The sequence below is a fragment of the Lissotriton helveticus genome, chromosome 6 (genome assembly GCF_964261635.1).
Source record: "Lissotriton helveticus chromosome 6, aLisHel1.1, whole genome shotgun sequence".
Lineage (NCBI taxonomy): Eukaryota > Metazoa > Chordata > Amphibia > Caudata > Salamandridae > Lissotriton > Lissotriton helveticus.
This window is the reverse complement of record NC_136067.1, coordinates 1,832,683,456-1,832,707,061: the sequence shown is the minus strand read 5'-3', so window position 1 is coordinate 1,832,707,061 and position 23,606 is coordinate 1,832,683,456. Positions and strand designations below refer to the sequence as shown.

At 43.9% G+C, this 23,606-nt stretch overlaps 2 protein-coding genes across 3 annotated transcripts in view; one reads left to right on the top strand and one right to left on the bottom strand.

Moving 5' to 3' along the window:
- Nucleotides 1-11,911, top strand: part of RD3 (RD3 regulator of GUCY2D) — an 88,009-nt gene extending 76,098 nt beyond the window's left edge. Inside the window, exons 2-3 of the mRNA XM_078647115.1 lie at nucleotides 1,883-2,212; nucleotides 11,238-11,911. Of these exons, the coding sequence (XP_078503241.1) occupies nucleotides 1,893-2,212; nucleotides 11,238-11,535 (618 nt within the window). The 5' untranslated portion in view covers nucleotides 1,883-1,892 and the 3' untranslated portion in view covers nucleotides 11,536-11,911. The remainder of the gene's footprint in view (nucleotides 1-1,882; nucleotides 2,213-11,237) is intronic.
- Nucleotides 11,912-18,588: 6,677 nt separating this feature from the next.
- The window catches only part of LOC144763790 (uncharacterized), a 95,955-nt gene continuing 90,937 nt past the window's right edge, over nucleotides 18,589-23,606 (bottom strand). For both annotated transcript variants that reach the window (XM_078649736.1, XM_078649737.1), the window contains 2 exons: nucleotides 23,199-23,291; nucleotides 18,589-19,295 (listed from right to left, as the gene is read on the bottom strand). In XM_078649736.1, coding sequence (XP_078505862.1) covers nucleotides 19,245-19,295; nucleotides 23,199-23,291 — 144 coding nt within the window. In that variant the 3' untranslated portion in view covers nucleotides 18,589-19,244. The remainder of the gene's footprint in view (nucleotides 19,296-23,198; nucleotides 23,292-23,606) is intronic.

The window sequence follows — 23,606 nt, the reverse complement described above, 5'->3', positions numbered from 1 at the left end:
TATTTCTGCTGTTTTCTGACCTATATTTTGCCTCTGTCTGCTTGTTTCTGATCTCTATTTTGCCTCTTAATGCTCATTGCTGACCTTTATTCTGCCTCTTTCTGCTAATTTCTGACCTTTATTCTTCCTAATTCTGCTAATTTCTCTTCTTTATCTTGTCTCTTTCTGCTTATTGCTGACCGTTAGTCTGCCTCTTTCTGCTCGTTTCTCACCTTTATCATGTCTCTAACTGCTCATTGCTGACCTTTAATCTGCCTTTTTCTGCTTGTTTCTCACCTTTATCTTGGCCCTTTCTGCTCATTGCTGAGCTTTATTCCGCTGTTTCTCACATTTATCATGCCTGTTTCTGCTCGTTGGTGACCTTAATTCAGCCTCTTTCTTCTCCCTTCTGTCCATTTCCCCAGGACCTTGGGCGCGCCTTAAGGTCCCATCAGTCCGGGCTACCTCCCTGTCTCCTCCGGGAGCCGGCATTGCTACCAAATGCAGGGAGTTGCTGTAAATGCAGCACCCTCTGTGCAGGAGCAATACTTTCATCTCTTTCCCTGCCCGCATGTCTGCTGGCAGGGAAAGAAATGAATCCTCCACTTCATTTCTTGTATTTGGCCCCGGGGAGGTGGTGGAAACCCCGGGGTTGGGGGTCCCCCTTTTTAATGTTAATTTTAGCCCTGGGGAAGTGGTGGTCCTTGGGGCCTGGGGGGGAAGAGGGCAGAGGGTATGCGTGGACCTTCGTTTAATGTACCAAAAAACCATGGGAAGTGGTAGTCCTCAGGGTTTGGGGTGGGTCTGCACGCCCCCCCTATTAATTTTATATAAAGCTCCAGGTAGTGCGTAGTCCCCGGGGCCCAGGGGAGAGCCGCGCAGCCCCCTCGATTAAATGAAACATAAGTCCTGGGAAGGTGGTGGTTTCCAAGTCATAAAATACCCATGGAGGCGGACCACAGGCACCCCTCCCCTCCTTTAATTTAATAAACTTGGCATGCCCCCAGTACCTGGCCCACTTGGGCTTAATTAAAAACAAACTGGGAGACCGCGCTTGTTTTTTAAAAAACAAAATGTTGCTGTGAATTTGAGGCAATATTTTATAATTTTTTAATGGGACCAAGGCTTAGGGGTCAAGGTATGCCTCCTTTTCTATTTTTATTTTTACTTTTTACTTTTTGTTTTTTTGGGACTCGACTGAAGCAGAGTTCCAAGATGACTGCCACGCTTCCTGGTTGAAGTGTTGGCAGCCAATCAGAGCTCTGCACGAGCTTGTTATTATTCGCGAATTAGCCGTGATCGTAGATATACATTACAAATTTGAATTTCCTTTAATATCTCACGAACTACTGAAAAGAGTTACACCAAATAACAAAACGCATAATCTGCGGACTAAAGCTAGCTTTCTGTCAAATTTGGTGTAATTCTGTTCAGCTGTTTGGGCTAAAGAGTCTTTGGGAATTAACATGGGAAATGCACTTTTTTTGGCCCCCGCTTAACAGATCACCTCGAAACTTTCTATGCACAACTGGAATCACCGGTGCACATTTTTTGGAAAATTTTGTGAAGATTCGTGAAACTGTACCAAAGTCATAAGACAGTCCAAAAAAGCGCTTTTCCTTTGGAAACATGGGGCAGATTTACAAGCCCCTTGCGCCACGTTTGCGTCATTTTTAACATGGGAAAAGTGAGGGAAAAGTGACGCAAAAGTTGCGCCAGGGGCTTGTAAATTTGCCCCATGGTCCTATGGAAAACCGCCAGTAGGATGGATGGATGGATATAAATATATTATTCCATGTGTGGCAGTGGCCATTTTATTTTTCCCACTGGCAGCCTAATCCCACATTGATGCATGTTTCAGCGTGCAAAAGATAACGGTGTTCTTATGTCTCTATTGCTCTAGGGATCTGCAGATGATGTCCCTTGCCTCCTGGTTTAGGTGGAATGACTCCTGGTTTAGATGGAATGACTCACAATGTCGAATTTCTCAGCGGAGCCCAGTGGATATGGTGATGGAGACCCTGATGATGGAACTGAACTGGCAAATTAAGCAGGCAGAGAAGCAGCAGCGAGAAAGAGAAAATGAGTACCGCAAGATAAAGACAGGTGTGGACTACAGTTGGTTGGTCAGCTTTCCAAAGCAAAGCTATGACATCAATCCGGGGGAAAGGTTACAGCTGGAAGATATGTGTGCAAAGATTCACCCGTCTTATTGTGGACCTGTTATTCTCAGGTACGGTGAGTGGTTTGGGGCAAGGTGATATAAGCTTGCACTTTACGATTGAATAAGCAAGAGGTCAATACTTCACTCAGTGCAAGTGACTGACATTGTCTTGACCAGGTCATCAGAAGGAGACTCAAACTTGGCTGGGAATAAGAATGACATCTTAACTCAAAAAGACCATGGTGGCTTGGAGACCCTTTGCAGTGATCAAGATCTTTCAGATATACATAGAGTAGATGTAGATGAGTTTCTACTGTGGCCCAACTCGTGCAGTTGTGTCATACGATACCATAGATTACTGAGAACAGAATACAAGGCTGGGCACCGTGTGTGCCTGACAGTTTTCTAAACCATTAGAACATTAATGATAGATCGCCATGTTACTGATTGTGTGCTCAAATTATTCTCCTAGGTAATTCACCAAAAGATCTCTTGCTAGTTTCCCAGGACCAAGCTTTATAGGGATGCACCAGTTTGTGTTAGTAGCTTTTGGTTTATTAGTTTATTCACCAAAGTAATATTGTTTGGAACCTCCATGTATGGTCAGTTCTTCTTCAGAACTGCCAGTTCAACTTAAAAAACACACCGGCAACGCTGAGGAGGAGGCAAAAGCATTGATGTTTACCATTGCTGAGGACTCGCACAACATGGCCAGAAGAACCCCACAGGGACAAACCAACATCTCCCCTAAGGGCGCCATCCAGCTCACCTTTTGACAACTTAGCAGAACCCTAAGTGAGGTATTTTCTAGGGTGAAATGTCACAATAATTCTAACATCAACACAGTTAAGCGACAAATAACTTGAAAGTCCAAACCAAAGTCTTTGAAAAAAGAGTTAAAATATATTATCTAGAAACAATAAACATTAATATGACGGAAGGGAAGGGTCAAACGATTAAAAAAACTAAGTTTAAGTGCGTCCAATAACGAGTAAAAGACAGACGTCTCAGAAAATCAAATACATCCGAAAGGGACTTTAGACCGGACACAGGGCTCAGGCGGAGTTGACCCATGAATTAATTTGGTCAGATAAAACCAAGGACCAATCATAGATTTTACCTTTAGATTAGGTCTTTCATCGGCAGCGATGTTCAGGGGAGCTGAATGGGAATGCAGGCAGTATCCATTCAAAATACACCCACTTAGAATATGTGAAGCAGCTGCACTCATTGCATGCAGAAAATTTTAAACAAATGTTTTAGGCGAGAAAAAGCGTCTTAACAAGGATGATAGTGTGCAAGGTCGTTAGAGGCTTCTTGTGCATTTTTTTGGTTGTTTTTCCGTTGCACCGGAGCATATGCCCTTGTAGCAGTCAATGCTGGTAACAAGTATTAAAGTACACTTCACAAACTCGCATTTCATTCACAGAAGCTCTGATTAATTATGCTTTTCAGAAATTGAATTCCTTTCAGTGGACAGAGCACTTAACAAATTTGGCCAGACAGTCTGTTTTTCCAGACATGCACCATTGGTTTACCTTGGTTAAATGTATTCCTAAATGTAAAATTATTATCCAGCTGCAGTTGAGCAGTAACAGGAGTGCTACACAGATGACTTTCTGGAACTCTTCAGGACTAGGTCTAACACAGCCTCTTAGAGATCACCACAACGTTTAAAACATGTTTAAATATTTCCAAAGCGCAAGAAATGTCAGGACTGTATAGACTAAGGGTCTTATTACGAGTTTGCTGGTTGTCTGGACCGTCATATCAGCGGTGGGGGCCCTAGCGCGGTGAGCTTGGAGTCTGACTGCCATATTATGAGCTGTGCAGATCTGCTTTGTGAAGATTTTTGCTGGATAGCAGAGACCTCCAGCGGATTGTCTGGTTCATGTTTGGGGAAAGGCATATGGGAGCTACACAGCCGTTCGTATTATGAGTTGCCTGCTGCACGAGCGGACCGTGGTGGTCGAACTGCCTGCTTCAAGGTGGTGGTGACGAAGGATTTGGGGCGCGTACTCACCGCTTTCTTGTTCTTCCAGGCAGATTCCGACATGAATCCCTTGCTCCAGGTCCCCCCTTCACTGCAGGATCTTCATGCTGAGTATTACGACCCTGTTTGCGGCGATCTACAGGCGAGTCCTTTTCATATCAAATACCCATTGTCAGGACTGCCCACATATGAGCTGAACCCCGGTAATGGGTATATGGTATTCTTCACATATATCATGTAAAAGTGTGCATTCGAAACATCGGCAGTCGAAATGCACACACATGCATCGATACATTTGGGGAAAAGTACTCACCACCGCTGCAAGATGACCGCCTCCACACTGCCGGCCCGTGGTCAACTCATAATATGGCAGACTTTGGACCGCCAGCATCAAGCAGGGGGGGCGGATGCGTTCCTACAGCGGTCGGATTGTCAAACTTGTAATATGGCCCCAATTCTTCTAAGTTGGAGAAGACGCTGGCGACAAAGAGGTAGGCACTAACGGGCTGGAGTTAAAAGGTGAACCCTTACAAACAAATGGTGTAACCCATAAAACATCAAGGGGACCTGGGTGCAATATAGTAAGAACTACAATTGGTCCTGATGTCCCTCTATGGAAGAACCACTGAGAACCTAACTCAGGAAATTAATTCACTAAGTACTTGAGTTATTATGAGCAATCATTTAAATATGAGAATAGATACTCTTCATTAGTACATCAAAAAAGGAGACAATACAAATGAATATCACGGGAAAAAAGGTACCTTTTCAATTTATTTTACTTATACAAATTCAATAAAATATATGGAAAGATATCCATAAGCGGTTGCTCTAGTAAGAAGTGCTTGTGTGTGAAGTGAGTAAAGGAAAATAAATTCAGACAATTCAGTGTAATTCAGGCCATGTGATGGGAGACGCCTCCCATCACATAGCTTGAATTACACTATATCTTAGATCGATTGGATGATGCATTTATAAATAGCAGCATCATTCTGACAAGCGGCCCATGAATAATAGAAAATATTTGCTTCATAGTCAGGCCTAAGAACACTGGTTTACGTTTCTCATAACCATGGTAACCAGTACTGTCTGTACAAAGTCATGATACTGTGATTTACTAACTATTGTTTGTCGGAATTTCTTTTCCTTTACTCACTTCACACTCGAGCACTTCTCCTTGCACTTTTTACTAGAGCAACCGCTTATGGATATCTTTCCATATATTTTATTGAATATGTTATTTGTATAAGTAAAATAAATTGAAGAGGAACCTTTTTGTCCCGGATTTTCATTTGTATTGTCTCCTTTTCTGGTGTACTCGTGAAGAGTATCTACTCTCGTATTTAGATGATCGTTCATAAATGACTTATGTACTTAGTGAATTAATTTGATAAGCTAGGTCCTCTGTGGTTCTTCCATAGAGGGGCGTCCGGACCAATTGGAGTTAAAAGGTGGTCGCATCCCAGCTGCAGAACCACATAGAAAACGACTGCCTCCGGGACTCCCCCACTAATATGACTTTCATAAATTTGACCCCCAAGGAGGACGCGGGAGCTCTTTCTACACGTTTTTATTTTACCACGTATGCATATCACTTGCCCCTTCCTCCTCCCTGACCCTGCCTTTTCCTGTCTTGTCTGCCCTGTCTGGGTACCAGGGTCAGGCATAACGACACAACACCTCCCCCTTTGTATTTTAAGTGTACACAGTACTTCAGAGTTCTTCAATGAGCCGAACAGGTCTCCGGATTGTTCTTCGTGGTCGGCTGGCTTGTATCTGATCAGGTGGGCTCCTGTCTCTTGTGTGGTCGGACTCCAGTGTGTGACGATACTCATGGTCACTGTTCCTTTCTTGACTTGACGAGTCCGTGTCGCGGTTAGGCTCTCGAGCTCGAGTATAGGCAGAGGGGTTGCACCTTTTGAAGTGTGATATGTTTCTGGTTGTTCGCTTGCTCTCAGACTCAGCAGTGATCATGGTCCCTTTCCTTCTTGTGACTTGCAGGGGATGTGCAAGGTAGCGACTGTCGGCTTTGGTTCTCTTGACCTGTTTCACCAGCACCCAGTCTCCTTCACGGATATCGGACATTTTTGCATGTCTTTGGTGATCAGCATGTTCCTTCATTCTGGATTTCTTGGCGTGATCAAGTTCTGCTAGAGTGTCATGGTCTGTGGTTATAACTTGAGATTGTGTGACGGCCTCGGTAGTTGGGAGCCGGGGCGTGGAATTCGCCCAAGCATTAGAGTGGCAGGGCATTGGTTCGTGGTGCTATGTGGCGTGGTCCGATAGGCTCGCAGTACTTCAGTTAGTGCCGGTTGAATGTCAGGCCAAGTTAGTTCAGCTTGTTTTATGGTCTTTTTGATTGTTCCCATGAAGCGTTCTACCATCCCGTTGGCCTGGGGCCACAAGGCAGTGATCTTCCGATGTTTGAAGTTCAGGTGTTTGCAAACTCTGCAAATTCTTGTCCATTGAATGGTGGCCCGTTGTCTGTCTTTACCACCGTGGTTATTCCGCATGCTGCGAATGCTTAGTCGATGACCGGTCTGACGGCTGTCGCTTTGGTAGAGGAGATTTGATGAGCAATGGGAAAGTGAGAGTACTCATCCATGATGACGACGATGTATTTCCCCGATTTCAGCGGGCCGAAGAACTCAATGGCTACTTGTTGCCATACACTGTCCGGGAGGTCCGACATCTGCAGTGGTGCTAGTGGCTCATCTCGTCCCACTAGTTGACAGGATGTGCAGTCTTGGAGTGTGGCTTCCACCATCTGGTCGAGAGACGGGAACCAGACGCGTTCTCCTAACGCCTTCTTCGTAGCCACTACTCCTCTTTGTCCTTCGTGTGCCAGGTTGACGATGCTTTGTCTTAACCGTTGAGGGATCACGATTCTTTTGTCTCTCAGTAGTAGTCCGTCAGTGCTGATAGATAGTTCTTCTTGGACGTGTTTGAACGCTGCAAGTTCTTGAGTGTTGACAGCTTCATTTCAGTGGGCGTCTTCTAAGTGTCTCCACGAGTTGGTGCGGATTCGGTGCATAATGTTTTGAACTGTGACGTCCTGGGCGGAGGCTTCTCAGATGGCTTCTAGCGGTACCGCCGGTGGACAGGCGTGGTCGATGACGAAATGGAGGTATTCCTCCGCCATAGAAGGTCGCACTTGTGTTTGGGTTTGTGGATGTCGCGACATGTAGTCTGCCGGGTTTTCCGCCTTCCTCGGTTTGCGAATGATGGTGTAGGTGTAGTCTTGTAGGCGAATTCCCCACCATTCAATCCTTGGGGGCATCTTGGCCTGCGGGTTACCAAAGATGGTTGTTAGTTCCTTGTGATCCGTGATGAGCGTGAAGTGTTTCCCGTAGATGAAGAGATGAAAATGTTCACACGCCCACACAACCGCAAGGCTTTCTTTCTTCGGTTGGGAGTAGGCTTTTTCTGTGTCGGTGAGGCTGCGACTGGCGAATGCGACAATGTGGCGTTGGTCCGCTTCATCATCATATTGTGCCAGGATTGCACCTAACCCCACTGGGCTGGCGTCCCCAGTGATTTCGGTCTTCCATTTGGTGTTGAAGTAGGCTAGATGGATTGCAGTGCTCACCCCCTCTTTGATCTTGTTGAAGGCGTGTTCGCACATGGCTGACCATACGAATTGCTGTCCTTGACGTGTCAGTTCTCTGAGTAGGTAGCTGATGGTGGCATACTCTTCGATATAGCGGGCGCAGTAGCTGGACATCCCTAGGAATGAACGAAGGTCACTGACATCACGTGGTTGTGGAGTGTCCGAAAGGGCAGAGACTTTCTCCGGGTCAGGTCTCATGCCGTCCTTTGAGAAGATGTGGCCGTAGAATTTGAGTGTTGACTTGTGAAACTCACACTAGTCTTGGTTGAGTGTGAGGTTGGCATTTAGGAGGGCATGACATACTCAATCAAGTGCTTTGTCATGTTCTTTCTGGTTCTCCCCGAAAACCAAAATGTAGTCGCTGTAGTTAAATGCATTTGGGATGTCTTGAATCACCCGCCGGATAGCCTCCTGGAAAATCTCAGCTGACTAGGAGATTCCGAAGTTGAGACGTTTGTATCTGAAGAGGCCTTGATGAGTGGTGAATGTAGTAATGTATCGCGACTTCTCATGTAATTCTAATTGGTGATATCCTTTGTTAAGATCCAATTTCGAGAAAACTGTTGCTCCGTTTAGGCGCATGTTCATATCGCTGATGTGGGGTCCTGGGTGCCGTTCTCTCGACAGCCATATTCGGGGCTTGCATGTCCACACACAGGCGTACCTTGTTGTCTTGACCTCTCTTAGGCACAACCACGACTGGTGACACCCATGGGGTGGGTCCTGCTGATCGCTCTATGATGTCCGCTCTCAGTAAGTCTTGCAGCTCGTCATCTACTGCTGATTGCAAATGGAATGGTACCGTCCTGTGATGTTGTGCTATTGGTGTTATCTGTTCGTTGATATGTAGCTTGACTTTGAAGTGAGTTAGTTTTCCTTTGAAACAGATTCCAAATTACCCATATTTTATCAATTGCTTTCTGAAAACAGCTAACAGAACATTTTTAGCATGCTGATGGTTCTGGAGTTGTCTGCCACATTTGGCATTGTAGACCACACAAGTCTTCTCCACAGACTACAATTAGGTGGACCTTGTCTTAGTGGAAGCTGCGAGTGGTTCACTTGCTTCCTGGGCAACCACAAACAAATAGTAAGACTTGGCAACCTCGTCTCTCCAACCAGCCCAATTGACTGTGAGATCCTGCAGGGCTTCCAAGCATCGCTTAATATTCAATATATATAAATCCAATGTCTCATGGATATCTTCAGTGACCATCACCTCCACTTCCACTCTTATGCTGTTGACACCCAAAGCTCCATTAGGGTGTCTGGTAATGTGACCAATTTATGGCCCTAAACGATGACATTCAGGGAATTAAGACCTGGGTGGGCTACAGTAGCCTCAAAATGAATGCTCAAAAAACGAAATTCTCTTCTTTGTCCCTCAACTCGTCTTCACTCAAAGTGACACTACATGCCCCCATATTCTTTGAGGAATGTTTCCCTATCAAAAGTAAGAACTTTGGGTGTCATCTTGAACATTTCCATCAGCCTGAACTCAAACACTTGAGCAGTAGTAAATGTCACATTTTATAAATGAAACTTCGATACATCACGCCAGAAAACCTAGCTACAGTGATAGCTAATTAACTTGTGCCTTGACTACTGCAGTGCCCTATATGTGGTCTCTCATCATACCAGATCAACAGACCGCAAAAAGTACCAAATGTGGCTGGGTGACTCTTGTTCGGGTTAGAAACAATGACAACCAGGGGCTTCCCAGCTACAAAGCCTCCACTGGCTCCCTTTACAGAACCAAATCCAAAACAAGATCCTCTGCCTTATCTAAAAGTTACTTGAAGAAGCCGCTCCCATATATGTTCCAGCTAAGATAAACAGCACTGACTAAGCCAATAGGCATAACCTTGGCAAGCTGGTGAAATTCGTTTTTTATTTTTATTGTAAAAATATGCTACATCTTACAACCTAAACAAGGCAGCCATCAGCTTGCAATAAAAATAATAAATGTTAAGTAATAATTAACCATCACACATAAGTTTAATATGACAGCCTAGGTCTTTCTAGCAGGCGGGTGTAAGTTAAACAGGCATAGAAACCCCTTTTAGCTTAACCGCATGCGCGCTAGCGGTTTTCCCGCTGCGCGCTGCGATTTAAAAAAAAACGCGTTACGTGACGAGCTCAGCTCGTCATCCGCGTAGCGCAGGTTACGCTCATGACGAGCTGAGCTCGTCATGAGCGTAGAAGGGGTTAAATGCACAAGAAATATGATTCTTACAGTCGCAAAAAGGTGTTATTGGCTTTGAATTGTTTGAACAACTCTAACCTAACAATGTAGTTTAAATACAAAAAGATGGCTCAAAAAGAATAAGAAATAAAAGAAAAACATATCAGCAAAGAAAAGTATGTGACCCCATACGATCAGACAATCACTTTCTGTGCTATAAAACCCATAGCTGAAGTGGAGTTTAATCAAGCAAACATATCTTCACCAAGCATCATGTGTGTATATGTACCAGGTTTATTTCCGCACTTTTTTGCCACAATAAACTATTAGAATCCACTGCCCTGTAGGGCAGAGTTCATCCTTTTACAGTGGGAAGAAGCAGTTGCAAAAACTAACGTTCGAGCCCAAACGTTCCAGGCGTGCCCCTCCCCGTTGATCTGGAAGCCATAGGACATACGCGCTACACCACAATAATTATATACATATATAAGTTTACATTATTTACATTTTGCTATTAAAAATTATTCCTCTTTGTTCTTCCCATTTCTCCTCCTTCTATCTCATCGCAAACCTTTGTGGCTACAATGAACTCCTGAACACCTTTCTCAAACTTTCATCCCTCCTTTTAGCGATGACATCCAACTAACAGGCAAACACAACCACTACTTACAAAAATCTTGGTACTTTCCTTTTTCAATTCCATTACTAATCATCCTATCCCTACTCTGAACTCCCCTTTTTAAATCAATTCCTAGCATTCTATCCCTACTACGAACTCTACTAAAAGCCTAACAAAAAATCCATAAGAAAACCCAAAAACAGAAAACAAAATTGCACTATCCTACTAACTACTAATATTGGGTTCCCGAGTAGTATGCTCCTTGCCAAAAAAGCACTTCAATGCCTCCTCAGGAGTTGTAAGCGCTACATAAATAAATTTAAATTACAATTGCAGATAATTAATAAGGTACCTCGAAGAGTACAGAGCAGCCAAGAAAGAAGAGGGAATAGATGTTCCTCAGCACTGTAAGGACATACACGGCTACAATTTGCAAGCATGAAAAGAGATTGAAATATTGATTCTAGATTAGCTTCCAAAAGCATATGGATGGGAAAGGAAGATGTTTGCCTGCTGCCAAATCCCCACGGCAATTTTAAAAGAGTGTAAAGTATTGCAGGTTATTAAGCTTTGTGTACATTTTAAAAGTCTTAAAGAAAAATATATATAGTCTTTGAAGTTCAAAAATATTAAAACTTTAAAGAAAGAAAATGTTCACCATTAAACTATGAACTTGTACTTCTCCAGATTCAGGCACCTGATTACAGAGTACGACCCTGAAGTGCAGGAGGTAGCACCGCTCTTCCGCTCTGTGCTGCAGGAAGCCTTCGACAAAATGAAAGAGGAGGAAGAATCAAAGAAGCTGGCTAGTCAGTGGAACGCCAAACGAACCTTGAGTCTGTCTTTAACAACATTTAAGTCACGGTCCAGGATTTACCCCTTCAGCAGTGACATCAAGACCATTTCTGAAGATGTGGAGCAAGGCTCGGAGCCAACCAGGAGAGTGTGGAGCATGCCGGAGTTCCAAACCCCTAAAGAGGACTGATAATCACTGTGAAGTTTCGCATTTCATTTTTTCACCTTTTTTTGTTTCTCATTTTTTTCTATCTGGATTCAACTACTGAGGCATTTTTTAACAGTGCATCTTGACTTACTCAAATGTATGACAATTAAATCTCCTGTTTCTATCTCGGAGACAAATGTCAGCATATTCTATAAACTTTATGTGGCCTGTTTTCCAAAGGAGTGTTTTGTTACTATGTAGGGAAAATAATTTGGTATGCATAATTGTAGGTTGTAACAACTTTAAGAGCACCAAAAAAGGAGTTGCAAGGATGTGGTTGTACGTCATTTTTCAAACAATACAAGATTTGAAGTAGTGACTTGTGTGGGCGCTTATGTAGTATTCTATCTGTAAGCTTTCCTTCCTGAGACAGTAAAATGCGATATAACTTACAACATGCACACCTCAGAAGAAAATAAGACCCTGCTGAAATCACAGTCTTCAAAAAGTACAAGAGAAATTGAGCATCAAAAAACACTTGCATTCTTTAAAACAATCGACTTGATATCTCTTGAAAACCGAGGTCACAAAAGCTGAATAGAACATTTTTTTGGGTAATCTCAGTTTTGTTGATCTAAACAGGGTTTGGTTTAGATTAATAATGATAGCCTCCTAATTCATATCGATCAGTTAAGTAATGACCAAAAAGACCTTGGTTCTGTTAGGACGTGCGAACCATCAATACCAGCATCCACTGGAAGGGCAGAGTACCTTCCTGCCTATGTAGGTAGTAGTGACTCCACAATGTGGAATCACTATGTATTTATACTTTCTTTTACCTTGTTCTGGTATGAATCCATGTTACAAAAGCCTTTGTAAGCACCAATTGCCCTTCCTTGTAGTCACCGTATGTAGGTGTTTCAGGAGATATATGGATGACCACTTCATTGAACTTGGTTGTGAACGATGTTTTGGATTTTACTAACTAGTGACTTAACTTACAAATGGAAGTTGGAGCAAGGCACGTGTATCTGCATTTATGGTCAGTCAATATGTGCATCTGTTGCAAAAAATACTCTGTGTAATCATGGTAAAACAAAACACAATTTCCAAAATATAACATAAAAATATTCACTTAATTGTGACGTTATGGTAGGTGATAAATTGTGATGATTAAAAAAAAATCTGTCCACTGTAGAAACAATAGAAATGCAAATGAAAACCCTTTTGTTTAGCAGGTTCTGAGGTTCAGGGAAAGTAAACTTGGAGTGCCTGGATACCGTTGTGTTTTGATGCTTTACAGATATGTTGACTTTGGCCAAATGATTATCCACACAGCATTAACTCACTTTTATCCAGAGGTACAACTAACAGGTGTAAGTATGCACCACAAACCCAAGTTTGGAAGCTTTTTTCTTCAATAGGACCACCCTAATTTCAGTGCGGTGTCATACTCTGTGTATGAGTGGTAAACATCTCAATGGAAATCAGTGCTGTGCTATCAATATATTGTGGGCAGGGAGAAGATGTTGTATGGTAAGGAAGGTTACTACAGCCTCCCATGAGAATCAATACCCTATACCAAGGAGCAATCCTACCAAACAGAACTAAATTTGTAAAATCGTATTCTCATGCCACAGAGAAGAGGAAAGATTTTTAAAGGACTCTCACCCACAATTTTCGGTGCGGCGTGCTTCATCATATAGCCCTCGCCTGGAGTAAACCCTGGCAGGCTCAAACCCACTCGTGGAGGGAACACTTTGATGGCATTTTTTGGAAGGGATTTGCTGGGATCCTTTTTAAAGTGCCCCTTCCTGCACAAATAGAATCCTGTCTGCTCAGGAGGCTCCCTTGCACCATAGTCCAAGGGTGCCTATGTTGGTGCTAGGCTGCCGAAACGGCGCCAGCGCAGGGACAAAGGACAGGGAATGCACTGTATTGCTTAAATATGCTGCATTACTGACCTTTCAGTTTGGAGTAGAGCTGCTGCCCTCCACCAGTATCCCATAAATAAGCCCCTTTATATCTTTTAATGTAACAGTGCAGCAGCTAAAGTGGTTGCACTGCATTGCGTAATTCGGAGGAAGCAGCGCAGAGCTATAGTTACTAAATATAGCCTGATGCTGTCTTATCCTGCGCTGGTGCACAAACAGGCTGCCTAGCACCAAGCACATGTGTTGGCAGTGGCAGCTTCTCCGCTAAGGCGGAGGAAGGTCGCCCAACTGCATTTTGATCAGTGGCTAAAGGAAAAATAAAATGATAATACCATTGTTATCATTTTTTTCCAGTTTACCGGTAGAGATGGGGCGGTGCTTGACTGTCACAGGGGAGGAGTGATGGGATGACGGTTTGGCTAGCCATCTTGGCCTGGTCAAACAGTCATGCGCACTTTGCATGTTCTCCACCAAGCTGTAATACACAGCCTGGTGGGAAACGTGCACCGGCTCCCACTGCCTGAGCACCAAACCACAGCGCTCAGCCAATCACAATGCGATCATCGCTCAAAGGTGTGTGCGTGCTGTCTAGCATACTTTTGTAGTAGAAAGGCAGCCTTCCAGTACACAATCTTATGGTTAGACAAACTTTAAAACACCTCACACAGTTAATTTGTGCTGGACTGTGCAGCATAAACGTAATATGTGATGAAATGTTAGAAATAAAAAGATTTCTCCAACTGTGCTCCTGTCTCAAGAAAGAAGGTGGCTACACATTGATGGCCCCATTAGAAGTGGAGCTGCAGCATTTGTTCACCCGTGAAATGGATGCAAATGACGAGCAGGCCAGGGTTCTTGTTCCCTTGTGAAGTTGATCCAAATATCGGAGTCAAGCGCAAAGCAAGAGATATTATTATTATTATTATTCTGAGTTTTGTATAGCGCCTGGTTACCTGTAGGCATCCCAGCGCTTACCAGAACAAAACACTACTAAAGAATGAAGGGATTAAACAGAAAACAGAAAAGTTTTTAAAAGTTTTCGAAACCGAAGCAGGCTAGCTTCCGAGCGCAGTTGTAGGGGCAACGAGTTCCACAAAGAGGCCACATTTATTGAAAACCTTCTGCCACCCGTTCTTGCCTTCTTCACCCTGCCAACCCGAAGGAGATGTTGATCGTCAGAGCGAAGAGAGCGAGGGGCCTTGTAGGGCTGGACCATCTCCCCCAAAATAGGTGGACCTACCCCGTGCAGGACTTTGTGAGCGATACAAAGTGACTTAAATTTCACCCTGTCTCTCACAGGGAGCCAGTGCAGTGCCCTCAACGCCGGGCGAGCAGATTGACGCCTAGGGAGACCCGTCAGAAGTCTGGCTGCCGCGTTCTGCACTTGCTGCAGTTTATTCAGGGTAGATTCGGGTGCACCCAGGAATAACGCATTGCTGAAGTCCAGCAGCGAGATGATAAGTCCCTGGATGAGAAGCCTTCGGGTGGTCACTGGGAGCAGAGGCAAAATCTTCTGGGCTGCGCGGAGCAGGCCAAAGCACACGCCAGCAGTCTTTTTGGCATGAGTTTTAAACGATAGGTCCTGCTCCAGCCATACCCCCAAGCTCTTGATCTCCCGTTTGGGGGGGGGAACCGGTCCCAGACAGTCTGGCCAGCTGCTGGGGGACAAAGATGGAGAGGAGTTCCCCAGCAGCATCAGTTCCGTCTTGGAGCCATTTAACTTTAGGGCTGAGCTGCACATCCACGTGTAGATCTTCTCAAGACATGTGTGCAGCCGGTCGGGATGGTACGCCGACTGGGAAAGGCCTACCACCAGCTGAGTATCATCAGCATAACTGATGATTTTAATACCCAGCGGCAGTACCACACTCTCCAGGGGGGCCATGTAAACGTTGAATAAAGTAGGGCTCAATGAAGAGCCCTGTGGCACACCACACTGGAGAGGGGTTGAAGATGATTTTTCATGGCCTTCCCACACCTCAAATGAACGATCTTCCAAAAAGGAAGCGAACCATTTGAGGGCCAGACCCGTGACCCCCACCCCTGACAGCCGTTGGAGAAGCACCTGATGGTCCACGGTATCAAAAGCAGCGCTGAGGTCCAGGAGGATCACTGCCACTGATCCCCCCGCATCCAGCATGCTCCTAGCATTCTCCACGACCGCCAACAGGGCAGTGTCAGTCCCCTGACCGGGACGGAAGCCCGTTTGGGAATCGCCCAGGAGGGAATTGGCTTCCAAGAAGTCCGAGAGGCGTCTGTTCGCCAGCTTCTCAGCCACCTTACTGATACCCGGCAGCAAGGAGATAGGCCGAAAGTTGGCGAGGTCAGCGGGATCAAGGTTAGGCTTTTTCAAAAGGGCCTTAACCACCGCTCCTTTCCAACTGGGGGGGACTACCCCATGGGCAAAGGACAGGTTTATCAAGTCCGTCACCGGGCCACCAATCACAGAGGACACCTGTTTGAGCTGTGCTTACAGACCACGCAAGTCAGAAAAGGCGGTGCACTGCTCGAAATAAAAGCTCTGCCAGTTCTAACCCGGCGGCACCTGCCATGTAAATAAGTCGAAAGAGCCGAAAGGTTTGAAATCCAGAGAGCACAAGGGAGGCTTATTAATAATATGACACACATGCAGAAAATATGAAAAGCATATGAATTTTAGTCAAATCGTTGGGGGCAAGAGCAGCTCATTATTTGAGGCTCGGGTTAGAGGAGAAAATGAGTGAGAAAGTCAGGGGGTCAGGTTTGCATATCCAGTAAGCGTGCTCTGTTAAGAAGCAAGGACAGCACCTTTAGGTCTTAATTTAGTCGTGTGCATCTTAAAATATATATCGTGATGATTTGTTTTTACTAGTAGCTGGCAATTATGTGCTTATGGTTTGAAATGCACTGTTTCTTTTTGTAATTACAGAGACTGGTTTGTGGTTTTACAGCAGGTGCTAACAATTTCCTACAAGGTTTGACACAATTTTTTAGTAGTAGTGTACATAGCCATTTCAATTGGCAGACCCTGCCTCCACCACTTCTAAGTTATGCTGTTGTGTTTGTGCTAATGTAGACCATATAAACATTCATTTGCCTTCCTGTGAATGTGGAGACAATGTCGTTCAGCGAGAAGCCAGACACCCTATTGGGTAAGTTGGTGTCACTTGCTTTGCTGGTCTGGTCTGCTTGAGACGATCAGGTGTTCCGGTAAGTATAGTGGACTGTTTCAAGTAGGAAATTCTAGCTTGAAAAGGAAGATAGTGAAGAGCCTGAAGTATAAGAGTAATGTGGACAGATTTTCTAGCTTTGCTCACCAATCTAGCAGTTTAGAGTATTACGATTTTTACTGGAGTCAAGATTTAATGTGGGATTCTGGTCATTACGTCATTCCCAAAGTCTAATCTTAAAATGGCAAGAGCATGTTCTGGCGACTATAGCTGATCATGGGCATTAGGTGCCTTATTTTCTTTAACATACAAAGATGGTAGTTCGCAGCTTTGGCACGCTTGTTAGTAAGTGGAATGAATGAAACGGCAGGGTCATTCGTGAATCCCAGCATTTTCACTGATAGTGTGGCTAAGATATTGGAGCCATTCACATTGAAAACAGGCAGAGGTGATGTATAGAGCCACTCTCTCTACTAGAGCCCCAGGCTCCCCTTGAGGTTCTTCAGAAATCAGGGGTGAAGGCAGTGTCAGCGCTGGTACTGCAGCTGTGAGACAGCATCTCCCAAGGACCAAATGAGCAGCGTGATCAAAGATCTGCTACATTAAACCATGAGCAATAAAGGGCACAAGAACGGCGGGTCGCTTCTGCACCATAACCCTCTCTTTTTACATGACTCTTCACATACTGACTGTAAACAAAGTTTACATCCTCTATAAAGAGATACAGAGTTACAGGATAAGTCATTTAAAACCAAGTTATGAAGCATTTAAAGGTATAAATATGGTCAAAAGCAAGTTCGGGTGGGAGAAAAGCAGACAAGATGGGATACACATCAGAATAGGGGGGAGAGAAAGTCAGACATAGCCATTGTTCATGTGCGAGCCCATAACTGAGCCATCCATCCTCAGATCTTGTCGAAGCCGTTTCATAGTTCTAGATCACCTTGGGAAGTGTCGCTAGAAACAGCAGACTTTTCATGTCGCTGTTAAAATCTTCAAACTAGGGGCTTGTTCTCATAGCAGGCGAGATTGAGTTTCAGCTAAAGTCCCTGCCGCGGGTGTACTCGGGCTGACAATGATTACGAGTCCCTCTGTACCACAAGTGTATGTTTTCTGCTGAGGCGAATACTCCTGGAGAACCTAATGCCAAATCCTCCCAAGGACAACTCAGCAGAAAGTTGAGAGTGCATAAGGAATTGTTTCTGAAGCGTCGGCTGACGTAATGCGACAGATGCACTTTATTATCAAGGCCACTAAAATTATGCAACAATGGATGGCCAAATTATGTAGCAGAATTGACCAAATTATATGGCAAAAAAAGTCAAATTATGCAACAAAATACAGCACAATCTAGAACATCATTAATATGTTAATTTGATATTTCAGCATCTATTAATACTATCTTGGCAAAGTTGCTAATCATTTGTACCAGTGTAATGCCTTGATTACAGCAATCAGCAACTCAAAGATCCTCAGTGAACCTTTGCACCATTGCGTGGAACCATGTGTTGACACTTCTTTTAGTAGCTTTTGATCGGTTTGTGCTAGAAATTTTTTGGGGGTGAAATCTGCAAGTTATGCGGTGGATGGTTATTTACGTGGCAAATGCAGCAAATTCCTAATCATGCGTAAAATACCGCTGCCACAGATTCAGATAATTCCTATGGCCCTGCTGTATTATAATAAACTCAGCAGGAACTTTTGTAGCATGAATGTTCACCATAAGTGGCACCTTGGTCCTATTGAGAGGTTGCAGATATATACTGTTGCCTAATTCACTTTATGGACCTGAGGCAGATGAGAGTAGGAATGGACCTGCTATGATTTTAACCTACCACCGTAGTGTCAAATCTAAGCCATCACAGTGGATAAACTGAGCCACCATCCCTGCAAAACAACTGTGAGCATGCAACAATACATACCTCTAAATGTTGCTTACCAACAAAAGCAAAGTCTAAACACACATCATTTGCAAAAAGATCAAGGGCTACTTTGTATAAAACTGGGAATCATTGTTTTCTAAGGAATTTATTTAGAATAAAAAATACAAGAATTTTTAAGTAAATATTTGTACATCTATTTTTCAATATTGGATTATCTTGAAAAATCTAAATAAAGACCCAGCGAATGCTTTTAACCAAAGTTCAAAACGGATGTAAAATAAAGGGCCAAGACAACGATTTCATCTACATTTCTGTGGAAAGTCACAGACATAAAAGAAACGGAACATAAGCAAACTTATCTCATTTGTTTTTAACATTTTGTATGCAAGAAACAGGTTCCTTTAAAATCAGTAGACTTGGTCTTCAGTTCCGTAACATATAAAAGCACATATGCAGGTATCATTGTACAAAAGTCTTTTTCCAATAAAGATATGCCTCAAGTACCTTTCCCGAGGCCCCAGATAAGAGCGCTAACGGCAAGCCTTACATTTCATACAGCAAAGTCATTTACATTTTATTGTATAATGCTGCAATGGTAAGGATCTCACACCAGTACTCATTGAAGAAGTAGTCAGGGTATCAGGTGTTCTTACAGCTCCATAAGATTGCCATCGGCTAACGCAGACATTTGTGGAAAAGCGCTCAAGTCTCCCCGACATTGCTTATTTTCCATGCACACCTCACTGAGAGATTAACAGCGGCTTCACTTCATTGTTAAACCTGCTTCACAAGGAAGAGTTTAGGAAATCCAGGAGCTGAGCTCGGTTTCTGTCCCTCTGCAGAGATATCAAGAACAAAATACACATTATATATCGTGTATTTCTCCTGCAAACATTTGATCTTGTTGAAACACTTCAAATCGACAACAGCTACAAAAGACGTGTTCATATCGACACATTTGCATGGACAGGAGAAATGCTTGAACACAAAACATTCTGAATTTGTAAAGAGTCACCGTATAATAAACCATTCGGAGGTGTAGAACTCCCAGACTGAAAGAGAATGCTTTACCTTCTTAATACTGCACCCGGCGATGTCAGGATCAGCTTACAGTACAGTGTGATCTGTAGTCAAATAGTAGAAAGTACACACAACCCAAATATACAATAAAACGGTAATGCAGCACAATGCACTAATATATTTAGTACCCCTGACTGCAAACAGAATAATGTCTGATCAATAATAGATCAGAAACACTGGAATACTTCTTAAAGCGAAACATCACACAACACCAACGTAGCTTTAGAATGTAGCAATGGTACAACTAACATACACTGATGCTGTCACAACATTGCAAACTCAAGGTTCGCCAGTTTTGTGACAAAACTGAGGTACTTTGAATCCAGATTAAAAACCTATTGAACAAAACATGGAAAAACACATTGAAATAAAAAAACACACTGTGCCAATTTACAATATAGTGTGTCATTAACAGGCAAACCAAAGGGTCAATGTCTTGTAGGGAAAAAAGAACATTAACATAAATAAATCTCCCAATTTATTCTTAGGTGATACCGTTCTGTTAGAAATGGGATCCCTGGTTGGCTGAGGTATGTACCCAGGCCAGGCAGGAACCATCACTCGAGTCAGGGTAAGCTACATACACAATAAGACAACCTGCGCTCACCCTCTGGTAGCTTGGCACAGAGCAGTCAGGCTGATCTACAAAGGCAATGTGTAAAGTATTTTTGCAGAACACACACAGTAACACAATGAATATGCCACAAAAAGACTCCACACAGGTTTATAAAAATAGAGAATATCTGAGGCCAAATTGGACCAAAATGACAAAAATTCAATTCATAAAAGTCGAGATTTTAATTTTTAAAGAATAAACCAAAACTAGTGATTAGAAGTCATAAGCCGTCAAAAGGTTACTTGAGGTCACAAAGGACCGCTGCAAATCCAAAGTGCAGGCTCACTGCGATAGTCGATGGCTGGCTAAAGAACCCGGACAGGTTCCGCTGAAGAAATACCTGGGATGAAGCTTTTGTCAATGTTGAGAGTCTACTACGTCCTCGTCGAGCCACGGAAAGGGGGTCCAGTGTTGGAGTTGGGCTCCGTTGAAGCCCAGCTGCTCAGGCTGTTGAACTGCCGTCATTGGGCAGCCTATGCGTTGGAGTCTAACGGCGATGCCACGGAATCTCTCATGCAGTCGATGTAGTGTGTCGGGTTTTGATGAAAACAGCTGCAGAACCCACTTCTGAGGCCCAGAGCTTGTAGGAGCACCCCAAGCAAGGATAGGACTCAGAAGGCAGAAGCACCAGCAGAATTGCAGGAAGTCTTTTGTGTCCCTGAAACTTCAGAAAACAGGAGGCAAGCCAGCAAGCCCTTGGAGATCACTTGGAGGGAAGGCGAAGTCCTTCCAGCAGAGTAAGGGAGCAGCAAGCAGCAGGACAAGAAGCAGAAAAGCAGTCCTTCCAGGAAAGCAGTCCAGGTGAGTCCTTTAAGCAGCACAACAGTCTTTCTGACACAGTTCAAGATCAAGAAGTGTCTGTTTTTATGGGGTCAGAGACCCAGTACTTACACCCAAAAGTGCCTTTGATGTAGGGGGTGACATCAAAAGAGCTCTGTGACGTGCACAACCAGTCCTGCCTGCCAGGCTAACCCTGGAGGGGGGGGGGGGGGGGGGGCGGGTAAATCAGTGCTTTGTGTGTGGACAGGATACTACCTACGGAAGTATAAGTGCCCGTTTCTCCCATTCCTCCTTGCCCAGGAATACCCATTAGAATGCAGATGAGTGCTCAGAATGCAGACGAGCCTCACTTTCCTGTGTTCGTAGCTGTCTACAGGGAATGCACAAAGTGTAGCTGTCATCCAACCCAGAAGTGTATAGGAGACAGGCTGTCAGGCACAAAGAGCATCAAGTACAGATTATATCCACTTTCTAAAAGTGGCATTTCTTAAAACAGGAATGTTAGATCCAACTTCAGCAGTAAGGAGGATTTAGCATTACCATTCCAAATATATGGAATATGAAAAAGCTACTCATCTGTGATCAGGAATTATAGCTTAAAAGTGTATTTAGGAATTCCCAATGCTAGCCTATGAGAGGGGTAGGCCGCACAGAAGTAAAAAACGAAACATGCTGCTTGTCGCTACCAGCACATGCAAAACATACAAGTACATGTCCTACCTTTTACTTACATAGCACCCTGCCGTTAGGGTTACTTGGGGCTTACCTTAGGGGCGACGTATATGTAATAAAACAGGAGTCTAAGGCTTGGCAAGTAGTTTTAAATGCCTAGTCGAAGTGGCAGTAAGCTGCACACAGGCACTGCAGTGGCAGGCCTGAGACATGTTTGAAAAGTTACTTTAGTGGGTGGCACAACCAGTGCTGCAGCCCACTTGTAGCATTTAATTTACAGGCCCTCAGTATATGGTTTACCACCTTACAACTGACTTATAAGTACATTAAATATGTTAATCAGGTATACACCAATCACACACATGTTTAGGGAAGAAGCTCATGCACTTCAGCACTGATTAGCAGTGGTAAAGTGCACAGAGTCCTAAGGCCAACAAAAGAGGTCCGCATAAAGAGGAGAAGGGCAAAAAGTGTGGGATGTCCCTTCAGTGGGCCATTTTTCCGCCGCAGTGCTAAGGGGGCGGGGCGGCCGCACGGCGCTCCCGTGCTCGTGACGGAACCGCTCCGTCACGAGCCTCGGGTGAGCTGTGCTTGTGACGGAACGGTTCCGTCACGGGCCCGCCCGCCCAATAGAACGCTCAGCGCAGGCGCGGAATTCGTGCCGCGCAGGCGCGGCGAGCGGGCCGTGACGGAACGGTTCCGTCACAAGCACAGCACACCCGAGGCTTGTGACGGAACGGTTCCGTCACAAGCATGCAAGGGGTTAAAACAGGGATACTTCAAGATTTAGAGACCCCGTGAATTCATATGTAGCAATTCCTCTCTTAAAAAGGACAAAGCTCAGGGATGAATGGTGTGAGACCACAGTTTGAACCACAGCGACAAGTGCGAGCCCTGGTAAAAGGTGACAGCTTTTAACTACACTTCCCTTGCAATTCTGTTAGCCTGCAAACCAAAAAGACGGACCTCCAGTGTTTACGAAGAACAACATAATTAATAATTGGAGGAGTGGAGCAATGTGCACACCAAGCAAAGTCATCACTGTGGTTACTTAAACAGCCATCCTTCTATTTTTGGTGTGTGGTAGAGAGGACATTAATGCACGTGTATGTGTCTCAAAATAGAAAAATATTAGATAAGGCACCATATCGGAGTGCCATTCAAACTAGACTGATGTAGAAGAAAATGTATTGCTTTTCAAGAAAAATACATAATACATTACTTTGGACTCTGGTAAATATGAAAAATCTAAAACATCTTGAATCAGATTTATATTGGGATCGCCAAAACGAGGTAGGCAGTAAACATGTTTTGCAATCTCACAAAGTTCGAAAATTTTGGTGTGAAACGTTTGATTAAAAAAACAGTGGCTCAAGGGAGAGGAATTAGTGTTATAAGGCGCTAACCCAAATGTGATGCAAAGAAAATGGAAGAGAGGAAAAAAAATAGATCGGTGGATTAATGACCTTTTCAAAACTGACAATCCTAACAACCATGTCCCAGACCAAGGGACTAGCTCTCAATAAACTAGCTCTAAACATTCAAAACATTCCGATTGGTATTTTAAATACATTTTCTGCATGGGATTTACCTCTTTGTCCTCTTTAGTCTTCTTTATTTTCATCTTGATTTTCTTTCCTGTAATCATACTGTAGTTCTCGTCTTTCTTTTTCTCCCTGAGAAACTTAAATATAATCAAAACAACAAGAACTTAGAAGGAGAGTGTGTGCCTTACTGTAACATACTCACAATGACTAGAAGGTGTTGCCTACAGTTGCCGGTATCTACGTTTCCATTACAGCAAAGTGATGACAAAAACAACCACTGGCATGATTGGTCTTTGGTTTAACAGCGACCTGCTCAAACTATAAATGAGCAACAATCTGGTCATCGCCATTGGAACTCGTCACACCGAAAGTCAATGTGTACTGCGTAGGCAACACATAAGTTGAGAAAAGTATGAATGTTACTTCTTAACTGGCCTAAGATGTACTTTACA